The 21,732-nt window shown below is 44.2% G+C and overlaps 2 protein-coding genes across 3 annotated transcripts in view; both read left to right on the top strand.

Moving 5' to 3' along the window:
• KLHL12 (kelch like family member 12) overlaps positions 1-7,565 on the top strand; it is a 35,098-nt gene extending 27,533 nt beyond the window's left edge. For both annotated transcript variants that reach the window (XM_049634374.1, XM_049634375.1), the window contains exons 7-12: positions 2,917-3,023; positions 3,883-4,078; positions 4,749-4,907; positions 5,214-5,312; positions 5,664-5,850; positions 6,032-7,565. In XM_049634374.1, coding sequence (XP_049490331.1) covers positions 2,917-3,023; positions 3,883-4,078; positions 4,749-4,907; positions 5,214-5,312; positions 5,664-5,850; positions 6,032-6,158 — 875 coding nt within the window. In that variant the 3' untranslated portion in view covers positions 6,159-7,565. The remainder of the gene's footprint in view (positions 1-2,916; positions 3,024-3,882; positions 4,079-4,748; positions 4,908-5,213; positions 5,313-5,663; positions 5,851-6,031) is intronic.
• Positions 7,566-9,980: 2,415 nt separating this feature from the next.
• On the top strand, positions 9,981-16,741 carry RABIF (RAB interacting factor). The gene is made up of 2 exons (XM_049634378.1): positions 9,981-10,240; positions 16,323-16,741. Exons 1-2 carry the CDS (start codon positions 10,115-10,117, stop codon positions 16,566-16,568), a joined length of 372 nt encoding a protein of 123 aa, XP_049490335.1. The 5' UTR covers positions 9,981-10,114; the 3' UTR covers positions 16,569-16,741.
• The last annotated feature ends 4,991 nt before the right edge of the window (positions 16,742-21,732 follow it).

The raw sequence follows: 21,732 nt of genomic DNA, 5'->3' as shown, positions 1-21,732 counted from the left end.
AAGGGGTAAATAGGAGAATAGTGCTGCCAAGGAAGAAACAAATACTTTGTGGTCCTGGCCTCTTCCAGCTTGAAGGAATTTTATGCACAAATAAAATAAGCATAATATGAAAAGACTCTTTGTTCAAAGGCTTTGATTTTCTGAAAGGAGCTGACTGCTGAGACTTGCTTACTGGCTCACCTTGGAAAAGGGTCCATTTAACTTTATTTGGCAAGTATACAAGACACGTGTCCTCTTAAATGAGGTTAAACTTCATGGTTTATGTGTGGGATAGTAAGAAAAATTTCAAACATATACAGAAACAAAAATATAATGATTTTCTGTACCCATCACCCAGTTTCAACAGTTATCAACTCATGGCCTATTTTGAAAGAAATCTCAGGATATAATTCCATCCATATATATTATGCTTTTATACGTATCACTGAAAGAAGGAGCTTTTTAAAAATATATCGGGGCTCCTGGGTGGCTCAATCAGTTTGGTGTCAGACTTCAGCTCAGGTCATGATCTCACCGCTTATGAGTTCGAGCCCTGCATCAGGCTCTGTGCTGACAGTTCAGAGCCTGGAGCCTGCCTGGGTTCTGTGTCTGTCTCTCTCTGCCCCTCCTTCCCTCCTCCCGCCCTCAAAAATATAAATAAACATTAAAAAAAATTTTAGATGTATCTAAAACACCATTATCACCCTTAAACACAACCAGTTCTTTATTTTCATCAGATAAAAATACCTGTTAGTATTTCCCTAGTTTTTGCTTTTGAACACTTAAGTTTCTCCAATCAGGATCCAGACAAGGTCCACATGTTACATTGAGTTCTTGTCTCTCTTTATCTCTTAAAAAAATTTTTTTTAACGCTTGTTTTATTTTTGAGAGACAGACACAGATTGCGAGAGGGGGAGGGGCAGAGAGGGAGAGAGACACAGAATCTGAAGCAGGCTCCAGGCTCCGAGCCATCAGCACAGAGCCCGATGCGGGGCTTGAACTCACAAACTGTGAGATCATGACCTGAGCTGAAGTCAGCCGCTTAAGCGACTGAGCCACCCAGGCGCCCCTAGTCTCTTTTAATCCATAGGCTTTTCCCTCCTACTTTGGTTTTTCCTTGCAATTTATTTAAGAAACCAAGATGTTTGGCTTCTAGAATTTCCCACATTCTGGATTTTGCTGATTGTATCCATGTAGTGTCATTTAGTGTGTTCTTCTGTCCCCTGTATTATCTGTAAACTGGTGATTACACTAGAATCTTGGTAAGTTTCAAGATTTGGGTTCAGTTTTTTAGGAAGAATACTTCATAGGTGATGGTTGTATACTTCCTATTTAGCATTATAAAGTAGTATTTTTGCTTTCACCTAATGATTACAGCAGCCACTGATGATAATTGTCAGAGCCATTACTTCATCAGGGATGCATCTGTTTTTTGGCAGTTTAAAGGTACTCCATTTGTGGGACGCCTGGGTGGCTTAGTTGGTTAAATATTCGACTCTTGATTTGGCCCATGATCTTGCAGTTCGTAGGTTGGAGCCCTGCGCCATCAGCCTGGAGCCTGCTTGGAATTCTCTCTCTCTCCCTTTCTTTTTTCCCCTTCCCTGCTCATGTGTACACACATATTCTCTCTCTCTCTCTCTAAATACATTTTTTAAAAAGAAAGAAATGTATTCCATTTACTCTTTAAAGTCCAGTTATTTATAATAGTGCCTTGGGCTCTCAAATGTCTTCCTAGTAATTGAATCATACAAAACGCTCCATTCTTTCCATGCACTTCAGTAGGGCACGTTTACAGAGGATTTTCTCAAAAGACTTTGCTCTTTGAAAAGAGGCAAAGGAGGAGATATTTAATACAAGAAGGCTTTACGGGAGAGAGTAAGATATAAAGGACATCAAAATATCTTCTTTGGGAAAACAGAGAAAAAGACTTTCTTTAAAAGCCTGCTATTATGATGGTGCACCTGGGTGGCTTGGTCAGTTAAGTGTCTGACTCTTGATTTCGGCTCAGGTCATGATCTCACAGTTTGTGGCTTCGAGCCCCACATTGGGCTCTGCACTGACAGTGTGGAGCCTGCTTGGGATTCTGTCTGCCTCTCCCCTGCTCACTCTCTGTCTTTCAAAATAAAGAAACAAACATTTAAGGGGGAAAAAAACCTGTTACGATTCCCTGGCAGTTGTGATGAATTAGTAGGGAACATGGTCATATAGTTGGCTACATTGGAAAAATAAAAGTTCATGGAAGAGAATTTTAAAAATCTATTACTTGGAGGGCACCTGGGTGGCTCAGTAGGTTAAGCGTCTGACTTCGGCTCAGGTCATGATCTCATGGTTCATGAGTTCCAGCCCCGTGTGGGGCTCTGTGCTGACAGCTCAAAGCCTGGAGCCTGCTTCACATTCTGTGTCTCCCTCTGTCTCTGCCCCTCCCCACTCATGCTCTGTCTCCCAAAAATAAAAACATTTTAAAAATTACAAAAAAAAGCCTACCACTTGGTCCTTAAACCACAACTTTCCACTTTCTTGAGACAAGGTTAGTAGGAGAATGTTATTTCCCCATTGCAAAAAACTCCCATTTTGAGTTTTATAGTCTGAGAAGGGCAGGGAGCTCCTTTAGCCCCCTGCCTGCACTTAGAACCTCATTTATTATGTCAGCCAGAGGCATGTAGATAGGTTGGAATGGTGTGGTGTGTTCAAGTTTGCCTTCTGGAGTTTAATATTGTCCTGAAATTTTAATTTCAGAGGTCCAGATCCTCAAGAGCTAGAGCCTCAGAAAGAAGTAATTTCCTGTTAGGCAGCCTTATGATGAGTGTCCTATTTCAGATTGCTTCTCTGGGCCACATAAAACAAAATCCTACAACTGTTTCTACTTATGTTTCCCTATGAGTAGTTTCCCAGCTTGGGATGGTGACGTAACCTATCTTTTTCTCTCTTTGTCCTCAGGAGCCAATGAAGTGCTTCTGGTGGTTGGGGGCTTCGGAAGCCAGCAGTCTCCCATCGACGTGGTAGAGAAATATGACCCCAAGACTCAGGAGTGGAGCTTTTTGCCAGTGAGTAATGGTGGAGCCAGTCATTGGGAAAGAGTTTAAATGTCCTCAGTCCCTGACTCTAGATCATATGTAATCCAGCCCTAAAAGTAGCAAAGCCTAGTAATAGTAAGATGCTCCTTACAATAGTGTCATGTACATGGTAGGTTCAAAATCAATTAATCAAGCCATCGTTACTGACCATTTGATTAGAAGATTAGACTTCAGAAATATCAATGCCCCCCGTTCCAAAAGAGGAGAAATATCAATGGCCCTGTGTGAAATTAAACTTACCTGACCCACCACTATTTCAGCACCTTCCTGAGCTGTCCGTGTAACTCCCAGCATGCTCCATTGTCATGCTCTGTTAAGCTGAACTCTGTTAAATTATGTTAAATTGAACTAATGTTCACTTGAAGTCTGAAGTTTATATCTTTCTCCCTTTGTATGTCTCTGTTTCAGTGCTGGATGAACAATAATAGTTCTGAGAACATGGAAATCTTTTAATCAGTCCTCCTAACTTTTAGGATATTGGAATCCTGGCCCTTTGATTAGCAGTTGGGGCTACTTTTCTACTTTATAGAAAGATAACAGTCTTTAGCCCAGTGGAACAGGAAGGAATCAGACACTGGATAATGGAAAGACATTAAACTTTTTGGAAGCCTTGGAGAGAGGCAGATGTGGATAAGGGTTGCATCTTTAAAAGCATCACAACAAGCAAGAGGGTTTGGAGGCCACTTGAGGGTGAACTACTGCCCCAGGGGTTCACAGTGACAAGTGAAGAAGGAGAGGTACATAGATAAAAACAGGAAGGTTAGCAGCAGATAAGGCCTAAGATTTGCATGACTGAAATATTTGTACCTCTTCTCTCCTAAATCCGTAGAGCATCACTCGTAAGAGACGTTACGTGGCCTCAGTGTCCCTACATGACCGGATCTATGTAATTGGTGGCTATGATGGCCGTTCCCGCCTTAGTTCGGTGGAATGTCTAGACTACACAGCAGATGAGGATGGGGTCTGGTATTCTGTAGCCCCTATGAATGTCCGACGAGGCCTTGCTGGAGCCACCACCCTAGGAGGTATGCTTGGTGTGCAGGGCAGTGTTTCCGTTTTGTTGGGGCTGGATCAGGGTTCATAACTCTCCTGTTGTCTGGCAGGAGCATGAGGTCAAATATTCCTTTTTGCTTTGGGAAATATTAATGTTACCCAAGCTTTTCAGTATTCATGAATGTTTCAACACTGACCACAGAGTTGGTAAATCAAGTTCCAGCGTGCCGAGTGGAGAATTGGCACTGGTTATATTTTTGCATACTCCACCTTTGAAGTCTTTGAGTGCTTTCAAGGATTCCATCTTACCCCGTTCTTTTTAGATGTCTTAACTCTGATGTCTTCCTTATCTCTAAGACTTAATTGACTTATCTCATGAAAAAACACTTTGTTTTTGTTCCCAAACATTTAAAGGACTTGTGGGGAATTTGTAAGGAGAAGAATGAATAGAAATCTCTCATCCTCGTGGTGCCTGGGTGGCTCACTCAGTTAAGTGCCCGACTCTTGCTGTCGACTCAGGTCATGACCTCACAGTTTGTGAGTTCAGGCCCACATCGGGCTCTGTGCTGACAGCATGGAGCCTGCTGGGGATTCTGGCTCTCCCTCTCTTGCCCCTCCCCCACCTTAAAATAAATAAACATAAAAAACTAAAGAAGAAATCTCTCATCCTCTAATAGTCTGTGATTCATTCATTCTGAGCAGATATGATCTACGTGTCTGGAGGCTTTGATGGAAGTAGGCGTCATACCAGTATGGAGCGGTATGACCCAAACATTGACCAGTGGAGCATGCTGGGAGATATGCAAACCGCCCGGGAGGGTGCTGGACTAGTTGTGGCCAGCGGAGTGATCTACTGCCTAGGTATTCAGTCTGGGAGGCGAAGATGAGGGAACTCAATGGGTGGGGACCCCTTTTTATCAAAATGAAGTTCATAGACTTTTTTCAACTAAAACCCTAGTCTATCCCAATATCTTTTCTGTTAACTGAGGTTATCTTTCTCATGGAAGCAGAAATTAGGGTACTATCAGATTTTTCTTTGGATTATTGGAACTCTTGAAGGAGAACTGAAACTATAACAATTAGTTGAAACACTCTGAGAGAGGCACACTGGGAATGGGCATGAGGGTTTACCAGTCTGTCTGAAATGGTCTCTGCTTTGGTTTTCAGGAGGATATGATGGCTTGAATATCTTAAATTCAGTTGAGAAATATGATCCCCACACAGGACATTGGACTAATGTTACACCAATGGCCACTAAGCGCTCTGGTAAGACCACTCATATCTAAAGGAGAGGACAGTCGACTGTGCTGACAAATCTTTACATACGCAGTGGTGGTGGAGTCAAAGAGGGTATCAACAAATCAGAGTTGTATTTCTTTCTTCACCGTACACTTCACTCATGTAAAACATAAGTCTGGTTTCATTCTCCTCTTTGCCTGTCTTTTCTCTAAACATAATGAAAATAAAGACAACTAGATTATTCTAAGCCTGTCTGGCTCTAGTCCACATCCCTCAGCTACTCTAGAACTCAGCTGGCCACCAATGATCATGTTTTGTTTTTAGAATTCTTCTCCTAAGCTTGGTAGTATTGATTTACTATGCCTTTTTCCCTCCAAGGTGCAGGAGTAGCCCTGCTGAATGACCATATTTATGTGGTGGGGGGATTTGATGGTACAGCCCACCTTTCTTCTGTTGAAGCATACAACATTCGCACCGATTCCTGGACAACTGTCACTAGTATGACCACTCCACGATGCTATGTAGGGGCCACAGTGCTTCGCGGGAGACTTTATGCTATTGCGGGGTAAGGATTTGGAAGCCAGGCTAGAGTCGTCGTGCATCTAGGACAACATGATCCATTCCGAATTTTTGGATCGAGACAGGGTTTGGGTTGGGGGAGACATCTCCAGTGGCAAACTTTAATGTAGGACTGTACGGAGAGGAATAGAAAGTTCATTTTCTTCTTTTGCTTCTTCCCCACTCAGATACGATGGGAATTCCCTGCTGAGTAGCATCGAGTGCTATGACCCTATCATCGACAGTTGGGAAGTAGTGACATCCATGGGAACCCAGCGCTGTGATGCTGGCGTGTGTGTTCTTCGAGAGAAGTGACCATCGTTGGAGCGCCATCCAGAGCTAGTGACCAGTCCAAGGGACAGTTTACGGGAGCGTCAAGGATCCTTTCCAGAATATCTATTTCTCACCGTGTGCACAGGGTGATTACAAGCACCAGTGTGGTGATGATTGTACTTATTTGACACACACTCCACTTTGTGCTGGTAGTTCTCTCTGAGGAGGGTGGGTAACAGACACTCAAGGGAAGACAATGCACACTGAATGGATCTGAGAGGCCAGACCATCTCTCCTTGTCCAGAGAGCACTGTCATGTGCTTGGGAGAATCCATATATATGTTGTGCCTCGTGTATTGCAGAGAATTAAGGTGAGTATGACCTACTAGATGTGGACAGCATCCAGCGTATGATTGGAAGGATACCAACTTGAGTAAGCTGGGTAAAATCCAAGTCTTGTTTTCCAGGAATAAATACCTTTCCTAGTCTGCAAGTAACTAGGGGCAACACAGTTCCGTTCTGGAGGATAATAGAGGGGAAAGCCCCCTATCAAAACTTGGGGGGCTTGGGGAGAGACCTGGCCTTGCCTTAAGGGACAAGGTTGGTGTGTCAGAACTGGGTTTAGAATAAGGGAAGTAAACAGAATTTGATGGGATGTGAGTAAACCTAGAACACCGCTGAGGTATAACCTGGAAGACTTTAAAGGGTGTGTTATTGGAAGGATCTTTTAATTTCCCCATGATCTTTCTGGGTGCGCATCTTGGCATTGACAGAGTAAGAATGAACAACTGTTGGGATGAGCAGAGATGGAATAAAGGTGGGAGTTTGGTATGCCTGGGAACAAACTAGAAGTACCTGTGATTTTACAATCGTCTTATTTGCCGCCAGGGCTCATCTCTCCATGGCAAGGTTTGCCTTGAGTCGGTGAGACACTGTCTGTCTGTGTTGACTCAAATACTACTACACTATTATACTTCATTACTATTTATTTGGGGGTGGGGTGGGGGTGGCAGCAGCGTAGAAATTCAGCTACCTGATTACTGCCCTGTTCTTTTAAGGGCACACTTCTGCTAAGGAGTGGTTTTTACTGCTGTGTTTGGTACAATTAGTCCTTTTCCTACTATGAGGTTCCCTGACCTGTCCTTAGAGTGGATTTTATTCTTCCTGGGACAGAATAATCAAGGCAACCAAAACTCTTTTGTTAGTTCCAGTACTTGGTACCACCATTTCTGAATTTCTGAGCCACTATTCAAGGCTCCCCTGTGTTACGGAGTGAAATTCTTGGCTTTGTGGGTATTGGGAGTGTGGGGATGTGGTAACCTAAACAAGGATGCACTTTCCCTTTATTCTAAAATTCCATTTTTTTCCTCTTTCCCCGAGTTGTATTGGCGTAAAGAGTTCATTTCCTTTGTATTTTTTTAAGAAAATATTAAAAATCAGTGGTCTCAAGTGCCTATAAGAGAGTTTGTGGCTAACCAACACTGTCTTGCAGATACTTGGGGAGGGGTGGGGGGGACCAGGCAGAGATCAGCTGTATGATCCTGTCTCTTCAACCTCTTCACCTTATGTGTTTGCCAACTGGCCCTACTATGTTTCTTTGCTAGACGCGGGTAAGAGGTGGCCCCTTTACCCTTGTGGAGCTTCTCAGCAGTAAAATATTTACGTGAATTTGTGTATTTATTGACTCCTCTCACACTGGGAGTTTACTTGAAAAGCAAACAGAATAAAGAGGAGTCAATCTTGAGCTCACTTAGTACCCACTTGAATTTTAGGGTCTTTAGTCACTCCATTCCTTTCTCTGTTTGCTTTGATTTATGGCACCTGATGTAAACAGCCATGTGGAAGGCCTGCACAACTGCAGAAATCCTGACATTCCCAGAGCGAAGGGAAGGGGGAGCCAAAGAGGAAGTTATTTTCACTAAAGAAGCCCTGCCAACCTTTCCTCAGCAGATGGATTGTGCCTGCTGATCAAACCACAGCTATGAAACATATGACTCATCCTTTCTCAGGAAGAGATCCAGGGGAGGTGGAAAAGTGGGGGTTCAGAACTGATGCCTCCTAAACTATCTTTACTGCTGACTTAAGAGTTCTTATATGGCAGCCACAACTGAATATTCTGCATAAAACATCTAAAACTCATTGCTGTCTTTCCACTCTTCCAATCTTGCATACTCTTCTCATACACCTACACAGAGGTATGCCTGATATGGGGGTTCCTCCTGTTTTTCTAGCTCTCTTCGCTGGCAACCAGCCACTTAGTTATCCCACCTCAGAAAACTCATTTATCTTGTGTTACCCCCATTACAATACAGACATGCAATTCATTTCTGGCTTGTACATGACATTATCTTTAATAGTTCCAAATATATTCTTATAACTGTATTCCCTCTGCTACCACTTAGTTCAAGCCTTTATCTCTTACACAGACTCATGGAGTAATAGCCTCCTGATAGCCTCACCTCTGCTCTTTTCCTGTCTTCCAGTCTAGCCCCTCCATTTAGTTATCAATGTTCTTCCTCAATTACATGTAGCATCATTACAGTGCCTAACATACAGCAAATTTTCAGTGAATATTGGAACAGTTATTTCTGGCCTAAAATTCCATAGATTCCCATTTCCCACATTATGAAGTTCAAATTCCTTAGCATGGCTTTAGACCCATGGTGCTCTGGGCCCACTCTACCATTCTGATCTCCCCCCCACCCCCCCACTGTTTTCTCTTCCCTCAGGTGTAATGTCCTTCAGTGGACTACTAACCATTCTTAAGTGTGTTCTCACCTTTGTTCATGTATTATACTGTTCTTCTGACATAGTCTTGCTTTTCAGACAAAATCCTAGTCACATTTTGATGCCTAATTAAAATGTCACCTAGGTAAAGCCTTTTCTAACTCCCCAGATGGAATTATTCCCTATTCCTGGCTTCCATTCACTTTGTTCCCATGGTTGTCTTTATCACATGTCATTTGTTTTGGGTATGTCTTCCTGTTTAGACTGTGTGCTCAAATACAAAGTGCCTATTATCATTGTATCCTCAGGGTTTAGTTATATTACATAATTACTAAATGTTGAATTACTGAAGGACAAAGAGGAAGAAGAAAAACCTGCAGATGGGGATGATGGGTAGATTAGACATTACCTATTTAAGTAACTTGGTTCCCCTTCATATTCTGCTTCCCTTGCCATTTCAGGATATCCGTGGCCTAATGCACTAGAACTGATAAGCTAGAGATCTAAAGATCAATCTAATGGAGTGAAAAGTATAATGACGAAGGACAGTGGCTTTAGAGCCAGGCCTGGATCTATGGACCCTGGAAACTAGCCTCTGATCTTGACCTTCCTCAGTTGTGCACTGGGAGTAATCAGTGACAACCACATAAGGGAATTGTGATGATTCAATAGGTTTGTTTCTAAAGCACTCAAACACGGTATTTGCCACATAGTAAATAGTTGCAATGATTAGAACAGATAGCAATTAAAGTCTGGAAGCATCTTTTTCCAACACCAAAAAGGTACATGTCCCTTTAAGTAGTCTCTTGTTGAAGTAACTAATGTAGATAAAACTTGCTGATGTATATAGCCTGGCCCAGATTCCCTTCGCATTGCCTCCAGAAATGTTCCCGTTCATTCAGAAGACCAAAGTCAAATCTCAGCAAACTACATGGTATGGTCAACTTTAATGGCTTATTTACCCAGATTTTACTCAACATTTAAGGGAAGCCCAAAGACCAGGTGAGTATGAAGAGAGAGGATTTGTCACGTCCCAGTGAGTGACCCTGTCACAAAGCCAGCGGACACCTAACCACTCAAGTAATGAATGAGGCGCTTGCGCAGTAGAACCCAGAGCGAGCGAGGGGAGAAGGACGCATGCGCAGGGGGGGGGGTTAGTGACCGTGCGCTCCCCACCCCGTCTCTGAAAGCCGCGCCCGCGCAGTTCCGAAAAAGCCCGCAGAGACAGCGCCTGCGCGGTCGTGGCCGAGGAAGCTGTGGCGGTAGCGGCGATGGAACCAGCTGAGCCGCCGAACGAGTTAGTGTCAGCCGAGGGTCGAAACCGGAAGGCGGTGCTGTGCCAACGCTGTGGCTCCCGAGTGCTGCAGCCAGGGACCGCTCTCTTCTCCCGCCGACAGGTAGGGAGGCAGGTTGGAGGCGGTTCACCCCCGCACGCTTTCCCAGGGGGCCGAGGTGGCTCGTGTCCCAGACCCCGCGCGCGTTTCCGGAGGCCGCGCCCCTCGTCGCGTCCAGGCTCCGCCTGAGGCTGCCCCCGCCGGAGTTGGGCGGCGGGAGCGCTGCCGGGACCCGGCCCCCGGCCCCCCGGCCCCCCGGCCCCCCGGCCCCCGGCCCCCGGCCCCCGGCCCCCAGCCCCAGCCCCAGCCCCGCCCTAGGTCTGGGCCGGCTAGTCACCCGGTCGCCGCGGGCGCGGGGCGCGCTGGACGCTGCTCCTCCGCGTGCGGTGCAGGGCTGCGGCAAGGCGCCGGCTTCCTAGGGCCCGGCGCCTCGGGACACGGGCAGCCCTTCCAGCTCCACCCTGCGGACTGGCCCGCATCACACCGCTCTCACCGGTGTCCTTTCTGATGGGCTCCTCGCCGCCCCAAAAAGAGCTCCAGAACCGACTTTAGTGTAGGGGATGTGACAGATGACTCTCGTAACCTACACGCTTTACCAAGGTACTGGGTGGAACGCAGTTTCTCCAACGAATCAGATTTCCAGTGGGACAGACCGCTCAAGTCCTGAAATCATTTTTGAAGGGAGATTTCATTTTTATTTTAATCTTTTATTTCCTTCAAGTTAGATATTTTTATATTCTTCATGCTGCCATCACCCCAAAAGGGGAAAGTTGAAAACATTTTTTTTTTTTATTTTACTAAACTTTTTCTTGAGGGGTAACAATAACCTCAGGAAAGTGCAAAGTGTAATCTCATTTCAGCCATGTGCATACCCTCACTCAAAATTGTCTCCAAAAATATGCTGTGTCCTCATGACCTATCATATTGGGAATTAGGTTTCAACATAAGAATTTGGGAGGAACACAGTCTATAACAGGGTGCTACTGGCATCTAGTAAGGTAGAAGCCAGGGATGCGGCTTAGCATCCTGCAGTGCATTAGACAGCAACCCCCGTCCCCTGGTCCTGCAACAGACTTCTTCTCCATCCCAGGAGGTCAGCAGTACCAAGACGGAAATCATGGCCTAAAGACTGCAAAGCACACTCACATCTATAATCTCAGTTGATCTTATGAAATTATTAGTATTTCTACCACTGGCCTATGAGGTCCTAGATCCTATCCACTTCTGTATCTCCTACACTTAGATTGTGCCCATAAGTAAGAACTTAATAGATACTTAGTTGTAAGTAAATCAGTGAACAAAAGCTATTAGCCCAGTGTAAATAATGGGTTAGCATGGGTGGAATGGATTAGTATGTCACTGTTGGTGCAGCATGTGTTAAAAAGGCCTATAATTGGTTTCCCATATAAAACGTTCATACCCTTTAGCTCGGTACTTCTTGAAATCTTACCTGAGGTCTGTGACAGAGGAATTTATAATGAAGCTGAACAGAGGTGGAGGGGACAGCAGTGTGATGTTTCAGTGTTGTTAGAGAAAGCGCAGTATGTGTGAAGAACTGCAAAGTTCAACTTGGCGGGGCCTAGCTAGACAGTTCTCATTTGGGGTCTTTCATGTGCAGTCAGAAGGGTCATTTGAAACGCTCTCTACCGTCACGTGTCTGCTTGTGGCCTGGGAAGACTCAGACACCTGAGCACTGAAATAGGCTCTGGGGGCACGTTGGTCTTTCGGTGGCTCTCTCCCCAAGGTCTCTCCATGTGATGCCTGGAGGGTACCTGGAGGTATTCAGAGTAGCTGGAATTCTCATATAGTAGCTGAAGGCTCCTAGAGCAAGTGTACCCAGAGAAACCAGCCAAAACGGCATGGCCTTTTCTGACCTAGCCTGTCACTTCCACCGCACTTGATTCCACTGAGGCCGTCACGGTGGCTCGCCCAGACCCAAGGTGAGAGACGTGGAGTCTATGTCTTGGAACGATTGACAAATAATTTGTGGACATGTTTTAAAACCACCACAAGGGGCGCCTGGTGGCTCAGTCGGTTGGGCATCTGACTTCGGCTCAGGTGGTGATCTCGCAGTCCGTGGGTTCGAGCCCCACATCTGGCTCTGTGCTGATGGGGAGCAAGGGGGGGTGGGGGTGGGGCTGCCTGAGATTCTCTCTCTCTGCTCCTCCCCTGCTGGCTTGCTCTCTCTCTCTCTCTCTCTCTCTCCCTCTCTCTCCCCCTGTCCCCCTCCCCCCCTCCCTCTGCCTCTCTCTCTCCCTCCCTCTCTCCCTCCCTTTCACATTCGATTTTGGCTCAGGTCATGACCTCACAGTTTGTGGGTTCAAGCCCCACATCGGGCTCTGTGCTGACAGCACAAAGCCTGCTTGGGGTTCTCCTCTCCCTCTCTTTCTGCCCCTCCCCTGCTCACTCACTTGCACACATGAACTCTCTCAGAAAAAATAAGTAAACTTAAAAAAATAAAGGGTACTGTTAACAGTTATTGAAAAAGCAAAGAGTTCCACTGAGAATCTCACCGAGTTGTGGTATTCTACTTATCTCTGAGGAGCCAGTCCAGGATTAGGGTACAGCCTGGAGTCCGGAGTAGTTAACCCACCTGGTCAGGGATGGAACTGGCAACTTTGTCCCCCAACCGGCTGACCTAGCAGCCTCAAATTAGGCATTAATTCCTTGATTTTCACCCCAGTAGTCTATCTAGAAAGCCTAATTCTATTCTAAATGTTACATTCCAAAACTTGACCCTGCAATAGCTCTGGGCACTGCAGTGAATGGGTTGACTTCCATACACCTGCACATACAGTGTGCATATATGTAGGTCTAGTCTTGTGGATCTGACCTACGGGATTTCAATAAAAATGGGAATGTTGAGAAAGAGAGGGACCAGCACCCAGTAGGACCCCTTGAATGAATGGTTAATAGTATTTCCCTTAAATCACTAATCAAGACTGCTGAGGCGCTGTTTTGCATTATAAATGGGAACTGTGGGAAGGAAGCTGGTTCTCCTTTGTTGGATGTGTCCTAAGGGCTAATGCTTAGCAAGTCTTTTTCTCCCCTTAACATTTCACTCCCCTTACATTTAGTTAAGATGTTGATTTCACACCTACAATATGGCCCAGAAATATTTTTAGGGAAATTTAGGCCCACAGAAAGCTACCGCTAGGATTGGAATCCAGGTTTCCTGGTTTCTGAATTTTGATTCCTCTTCGCCTCTGCTTGTTCCAGTTTTTCACTTAGTGTAAAACAAAGCATTTGGGGGTTCATTTAAACATCAGATGGGCAAAAAGAGTGACTGGAATGACAGTGTAACAGGAGGAGGAACTGTTCTATTTTATGATGTCCTCAGCTGATGTCTCAGGTGACACAGCGCAGGGTACTGCACAGATACCTGTTTTAGTAAACCAGGTGCTCGGAAGATGGGGAGTAAAAAAGCTCTGCATCAGTGCTCCCCCCTCCCTATTAGGGACACCTACTGGCTACAGTATGGCCAGAAGTGCAAACTCTGGGGTATTTAATACACGGTAGCATCTCTTGTGATTCCCTAACTAGCATTCAAGGAGAGGCTTCCTCATCCCTACCAAAGCATTTCCCTTTTATTTTGGAATAATGTCAGTCCAGTTAGGGTTTGTTTTTGTTTTTGTTTTGTTTTTTTAATTAAAAAAATTGGTGCAGGGGGAAGGGCCTGGGTCGGCTCAGTCAGTTAAGCATCCAACTGTATCTCAGCTGAGGTCTTGATTTCAGGGTCATGAGTTCAAGCCTCACATTGGGCTCCACGCTTGGTCGTGAATCCTACTTAAAAAAAAACAAAAACATCAAAAAATAATTTTTTTTTTTTTGCTTTTATTTTGATTGCTAATGCCAGACTAGCTCACTGAGGCCATCCTATGTTATTAGAGTTTGGGGTTGCATTAGAAACATAACATGGGTGCAGAGAAAGAGGAACCCTTTTACACTGCTGGTGGGAATGTAAACTGGTGCAGCCAGTCTGGAAAACAGTATGGAGGTTTCTCCAAAAATTAAAAATAGAACTACCCTATTACCCAGCAATTGCACTACTAGGCATTTATTCAAAGGATACAAAAATGCTGATTCAAAGGGGCACTTGCACCCCAATGTTTATAGCAGCACTATCACAATAGCCAAATTATGGAAAGATCCCAGATGTCCATTGACTGACAAATGGATAAAGAAGATGTGGGGGGTGTGTGTGTGTGGAATATTACTGAGCAATCAAAAAGAATGAAATCTTGCCATTTGCAACAATGTAGATGGAACTAGAATGCATTATGCTAAGTGAGATAAGTTAGTCAGAGAAAGACAAATATCATATGATTTCACACATGTGTGGAATTTAAGAAACAAAACAGATGAACATGGGGGAAGGGAAGTGAAAAGAAAAACAGGGAGACAAACCATAAGAGACTCTTAAATACAGAGAACAACTGAGGGTTGCTGGTGGGGTGTCAGGTGGGGGGGGGATGGGTTAAATGGACAATAGGTATTAAGGAATGCACTTGTTGGGATGAGCACTTGGTTTTATGTATAAGTGATAAATCACTAGATTCTATTCCTAAAACCATTAACACGCTATATGTTAACAAACTTGGATTTAAATTTAAAAAAAAATGATAGTAGGTACGTTGAAAGTTAACGCAAGAGGGGAAAAAAAAGTAAATTGTTACCTATGAAGAAAAAACTTACCAGAAAGAAACAGCCATAGACTACTACTTGGCTTTGTAGCAAATATTTTCATAGTCATAATAAAGTAAGAACTGAAAAGTGTTTCATAGGGTGGAAAATAAGTGTATTGGCAGTAGCCATGACGATGAGAGCAGAGGAGTAACGAGCTTTGCTGTATGTATCTTGCAGTACTGTGGGGCTGCTAAAGGTGTGTGAACTAACCATATGGAAGAAATTAAAGGGTGTGTGTGTGTGTGTGTGTGTGTGTGTGTGTGTGTACGTACATACATGCGCGTGTGCCAAAGGCTTTCTCGTAGTGATTGGGAAGGCATGTTGATTTGTGGGTACAAGGATCCTTGGGATGCTATTCTGAATTCTAGAACTAGATTTTCCTTGTTAATGTTCTTTTGTAAGATAAATCCAGCACATACCTTACAGTGATGGAATAGAGCAAAGCCAGGTATCCTGTACTTATTCTTTTGACAAATATTTGAGTTCCTGCTCTATACCAGTTATTACTCTAGGCACTGGGGATAGAGTAGTGAACAGGAAAGGTAAGCTCCTTCCTTTCCTGGGGCTTACATTTTAGTGGAGGGAGACCCACAGTAAATAAGCCAATACATTAAGTTCAGAGAATGGTAAATAGAAAATAAAGAGGTAGTGGCATAAGGAGACTTTGGGGGTGATGAATATGCTTGGTGTCTTGCTGGTAATGATTTATGGGTAGATGTCTGGGCCAGAATGTTTCAAATTGTATACTTTAAGTATTGTGCAGTATATGTGTCAACTATACCTCAGTAAAGCCATATAAAAAAATATAAGGACGCTTGGGTGGCTCCGTTGGTTAAGTGACCAGCTCTTGGTTTCAGCTTAGGTCATCATCTCACGCTTCGTGAGTTCAAGCCCCATGATTGGTCTCCATGCTGACAGTGTGGAGCCTGCTTGAGATTCTCTCTCTTCTCCCGCCCTCTCCCACTCGATCTCGCTCTCAAAATAGTTAAGTAAACTTTGAAAAGTATAAAATAAAACATAGTGGGCAGTATGGGAAGCTAATTCAGATTGTTTGGTTAGAGAAGACCTCCCGAAGAGGTTACGTTTGAGCTGAATATCACGAAGGAACCGGCCTTGCCAGGATCTGAGGGCAGAGCACACTTACCCTGTTTGAAGAAGGCAAGGCCAGTGTGGCTGGAGGGAGATTAGGAACAGGCAGGGCCTTATGGATCATGGTAAGGATAGCAGTGAAGCCAGTTGAAAACGGCATGTTACCTCTTTAACGTCTCATAAGAATCAGGGCACGGACTAGAGGCAACAGAGGAGCCGCCCAGCATCCTCATCCGTCAATGATCGGGCTCCTCATTTTGTTTTCATTCCGAGAAAGTGCTAGGGAGCAGTGTAATGTGTGAGTGGAATGGGGGTGATGACGTGACTGGCCAGTCAGCTCTTGCATTCTTTGTGTTCTTTTCCACTGCAGCTTTTCCTTCCCTCCATGAGAAAGAAACCAGCTCTGGCTGATGGCAGCAATCCTGACGGCGAGCTTCTCCAGGAGCACTGGCTGGTTGATGACATGTTCATCTTTGAGAACGTGGGCTTCACCAAGGATGTGGGCAACATCAAGTTTCTGGTGTGCGCAGACTGTGAAATCGGACCAATTGGCTGGCATTGCCTAGATGACAAGAACAGTTTCTATGTGGCCTTGGAACGGGTTTCCCATGAGTAACTGAGGGGAGGGGGACTCAGCTCCACCCCCAGCTCTAAAGGCTCCTCCCCTCAAGAACTGGCATTTAACCTGATGTAATTGCCCTGCTGCCGCCTTCTCGGTACTAATGTAAATTATGAGTATCAACATGTCCGGTTGAACAGAGGGCTAATCCTGCTTCCTTAAAGCCTCAAGTGCATGCCTCATGCATCACTCATCCTGCATCCCAACATCTCCTAACCTTCCTTTTCCCCCAGTTGCAGGACACTGGGACATGGCCACAAATGTGCTCTCAACCCTGGCATCCTGCCCCGGGCTCCCTGACCCTGGGCTCCCTTGTTTCGTGTTCTGTAACAGCAGCATTCATCCTGTTGTCCAAGATGACACATGACAGCTGATGCCCGTGCTGATAGCTGAAACTTCACCTTTTTCTCTCTCATTCAAGAAAGCATACAAGTGTCTGCGAGTGACTTGGTTGTATGGCTAACTGTATCTACAGTAATTTATTCTTTTTAAAAGTGTAGCATTTACAGACATTAGTATTTAAACTACTAATCAGAAACACGTTACTTTGGACACCCCTCTAATACCATGTTTGACAGCTGAGCCTCTAGGCCGATAGTGACTTTTTATTGTGAAGATGAATATGGCCCCTCTTCCCCTCAAATCTTGATATGGCTTCTCTTTATATTAGTCTGTGAGTTGAGAATCAGATTTTCAACCCTATCTGGCAGCCACCCCAAGGAAAACTCAGCCCTGGCTTAGAATCACAGTGGAGGATGTGGGATATAGGAGGGACAGGCCTTTGCCATATTATACATGACTTTATAGGTTTGCCTCATTTGGACAAGTAACTTTTCCTTTGTTCTTAGCAAAAGAATCTATCTATCTAATGGGTAGTGTCGTCATTTACCGAACCTACTAAGCATGGTCCTCAGAGTTTTGGTTCATTTAGAATGTCTGTACCAACCCAGAACAAACTTTCCATCCACATGCCACTATCTCTATAGCTGTAGCGTTGCTCTAATAGTTCAGTGTTAGCAGACTTGTTTAACTCTTCAATATGATTGTCAGTTCTGTCCTCTCTCTTCTGAAGTGACTCAACTTTAGAAGGAGTCTCTCTGACCAGATCTCGGGCATCCTCCCATCAGCCCTACCTGGAAGATGGAGGAGACCCTAGAATCGACATAAGGACTAAACGGAAACCTTCCAGTTTAGAGCCCATCCTTCTGTATCTGTTTTCTGCTTGCTTCCACCTTCTTTCTCCCCAGAACTTTTCTAAGGGCTCCCCAACTAAAGTGTGGGCCTTGGGTATGGTTTGCAACCAACCTACTCCTCTAGAAAGGTGGCTTCCTTCCCCAGTCATAGCCTCGGTGAGATCTAGTTGAAAATGAGAGAACAGTTTTCTAGACAGTCAAAGGTCCATGATTACGGCATGTGCAGAAAAACAACTGTGAGAATTACCCACTCAGGTCCGAAGGAACAAAACCAGGTAGATGCCTCTGGGGGCATGTTGCCCCTCCCGCCACAAGCCAAAACCTAAGCAAGGCAGTTTTTTAAATTAGGCTTTCACTTTTCTTTCCTTTTTTAATCACAGAAATAGTACACATTTGTTGCAGATAAATACAAAAATGGGTATAAAGATTTTTTTAATCACTCCTATTTCCACCATCCAGAGATTGCCTATGGTAATGTGGTATATATCCTCAGTGTTTTTCTATATGTATATATAAACATGTATGGTTTTTAAAAACAGATATGAGATCATACTGTGCTCTTTTATAACTTGCCTTTTCCATTTAACAAAATACTGACTTCCCATTTTAACAGATAACCGTCCATGGCCACCCTTGTTTTTAGTATTCCATTGTCATTTCTGTAATCTATTTAAACAATCCCCTATTAGTCTCCAGTTTCTTATAAACGGTGTGATACAACATACAACTTTAAAGTTAAATCTGTATACACATTCGTAATTATTTCCTTGGCATACATTATTAGAAGCAGAATTGCAAGGTATGCATGTTTTCAAGGATTTGGTCTGTTGACACATACTCTTCAGAAACAGCTGTAATTCACCCCCCTCCAGCAGTGTAAAAGAGCACTCATTTCTCTGAAACCTTCCTAACACGGGGTATTATGAAAAAGATATTTTGCCACTTTAATAGAAAAAGTAGTATCTCATGTTTTAATTTGCATTTCTTGTATTTTTAATGAAATTTTTAGATACTGATCATTTGTATTTTTTTTTTTTTTTTTTAGAAAATTGTCAAACGTTACCACAGTAGCCAAAAATATCAAATTGTTATTCTGCCTTTTCGGTATAATTTGAAAGGAATAAAGGCATTGAAACAGTAGAAATTAGATTCCTGTATGTCCTTGGGAAGAATACACAATTTGAAAAAGCAGAGGAGAGCTGAAAACTGAACCTCAGGCTTTATTGTGAGGTCTGTCAACTAATTAATTGATCACTTAGTGTCTGCTATAAAATGGGAATGTCATCTCTTTGGTCCCTCACACATAATAGGCTCTCAGTAAAGACTTGGGAAATCCGTTAATCGCTTTATCATAGGTAGATGGAAGTAACCCATGCTTGCTGCTAGGAGTTTAGACACCTGCAGTTCCTGTTAGAGCAAAGGATTTTTCCAAGGCCTAATTGTTTCTACAAAATTCTTTTCTAACAAAAGAGTTGGACAGTGGCATACTGGCATTTTACGTATTGTTCCTATGCCATGTATGTGGCTACTCAAGTGACTCTAACATATAACTAATGAGGACTTTTGTTCCCGATAATGGTGGACAGGTACATTTTTTTAAGTTTATTTATTGATTTATTTTGAGAGAGAGCAAGTGGGGGAGGGGCAGAGAGAATCCCTCCCGAGGAGACTCTGTGCTGTCAGCGCAGAGCCCGATGCAGGGCTCCAACCCACGCAACTGTGAGATCGTGACCTGAACTGAAACCAAGTCAGACACTTGACTGAGCCACCCAGGTGGCCCTGGTGGGTAGGTAATTTAGACTCACTATCCCACCGAGGGCAGTTAGAAAGGCTGGACAAAATATTTAAAGCATCCAAAGTCAGGGCGCCTGGGTGGTTCAGTTGGTTGAGTGACCGACTCGATTTCAGCTCAGGTCATGATCCCAGGGTCACAGGATTGAGTCCCATGTTGGGCTCTGCACTGAACATGGAGCCTGCTTGAGATTCTCCCTCCCTCCCTCCCTCTCTCTCTTTCTCCCTCCCTCCTTCCCTCTCTGCCCTTCTCCCTCACTCATTCTCTCTCCCTCTGCCCCTCTCCTTCGCTCGTTTTCTCTCTCTCTCTCTCTAACCAAACGCATCAAAGAACATTTGTTTGAAGGATTACTGGGCTAGGACCACTGAGAAGAAGGTGACCCTGGCAGGTGGGCTTGGTGTTAAGGACCAGCGCTCTCTTGGGGGCATTTGCCAAATGTGAAGGGGGCACTTCAGAGGCTGGTGGGTGATTGTGACCGGCTTTTGGAAGTAGGGGTCTGTGCCGGTCAAAGAGTGGTAGACCCGGTCAGTGTTCCTCAGTTTGGGTTGAGGTCCTCAGTCCTTTGCACCCCAGGAATAGGAGTGAACCAGAAGGAGGAAATTGAAAGGCTCTCTCTGGACTGCGGCTTGGTTTCCAATGATCTCAATCCTTGAAATTAGATTAAGTTGATCCCAAAGTGGTAGTTTCCCCACACCCTTGGCATAAGCAAACAAAAACGCTCTCTGGAGGAAAATACCATCATCCTAAACTTCGACTTGTTTCTATAAGTAATTTTGCTAATACAATATCCTGAACACAATAAAATGTAACCAAGCATATGAGTCAAGATATTAAGAAAACCAGTGAAATAAGAGACCATGGAAAGTGGCCCACAGAGGCTGCAGACAGTGGAACCACCAAACACTATAAAATAATTGCTTACTCTGTTCGAGGAGACAAACCAGTTTGAGGAATTTCAACAGATACCTGGGCATGTGAAAAAATACGAATTGTAGAATTTTTAAAAATCCAATAACCTGTCCATCAACTGATGAATGGATAAAGAAATTGTGGTTTATATACACAATGGAATACTACGTGGCAATGAGAAAAAATGAAATATGGCCTTTTGTAGCAACATGGATGGAACTGGAGAGTGTGATGCTAAGTGAAATAAGCCATACAGAGAAAGACAGATACCATATGGTTTCACTCTTATGTGGATCCTGAGAAACATAACAGGAACCCATGGGGGAGGGGAAGGAAAAAAAAAAAAAAAGAGGTTAGAGTGGGAGAGAGCCAAAGCATAAGAGACTGTTAAAAACTGAGAACAAATTGAGGGTTGATGGGGGGGGGGAGGGAGGGCAGGGTGGGTGATGGGTATTGAGGAGGGCACCTTTTGGGATGAGCACTGGGTGTTGTATGGAAACCAATTTGACAGTAAATTTCATATATTAAAAAAATAAATAAATAAATAAATAAATGAACATTAAAAAGTTTAAAAAAAAAAAAATCCAATAACCAAAATTAAGAATTCAGTGGAAGTTTTTAGCAGCAGATTATGCACAGCTGAAGAGAGAACTAGAAAACTGGGAGCTAGGAATAATTTGTTGTTGCTTTTCAACATTTATTTATTTTTGAGAGAGACAGAGCACGAGCAGGGAGGGGCAGAGAGAGAGGGAGACACAGAATCCAGAGCAGGATCCATGCTGGGCTGTTAGCACATAGCCCGACGCGGGGCTCGAACCCATGAACCACGAAATCATGCCCTGAGCCGAAGTTGGATGCTAAACTGACTGAGCTACCCAGGCACCCCGGAATATTTCTAACAGATCTGCAAGACCTAAACACAGTTATACAACATTACTGAGAGATACTAAAAGGAAACAAACTTACAGGGGCCAGAAAACTATAGCCCACAGGCCAAGTCCACTCAAGACAGCATCTGATTTATAGACAGGAGACTGCCACCTAAGAATGGTTTCGGGGCACCTGGGTGGCTCAGTGGGTTAAGTGGCTGACTTCAGCTCAGGTCATGATCTCACAGCTCGTGAGTTCAAGCCTCACATGGGGCTCTGTGCTGACAGCTCAGAGCCTGGAGCCTGCTTCGGATTCTGTGTCTCCCTCTCTCTCTGCCCCTCCCCCACTCATGCTCTGTGTCCCTCTCTCTCAAAAATAAATGAAGATTAAAGAAAAT

This window comes from Panthera uncia, chromosome F1, assembly GCF_023721935.1.
Source record: "Panthera uncia isolate 11264 chromosome F1, Puncia_PCG_1.0, whole genome shotgun sequence".
NCBI classification, from domain to species: domain Eukaryota; kingdom Metazoa; phylum Chordata; class Mammalia; order Carnivora; family Felidae; genus Panthera; species Panthera uncia.
The sequence above is the reverse complement of the archived record's forward strand: the minus strand, read 5'-3'. Positions and strand labels throughout refer to the sequence as shown.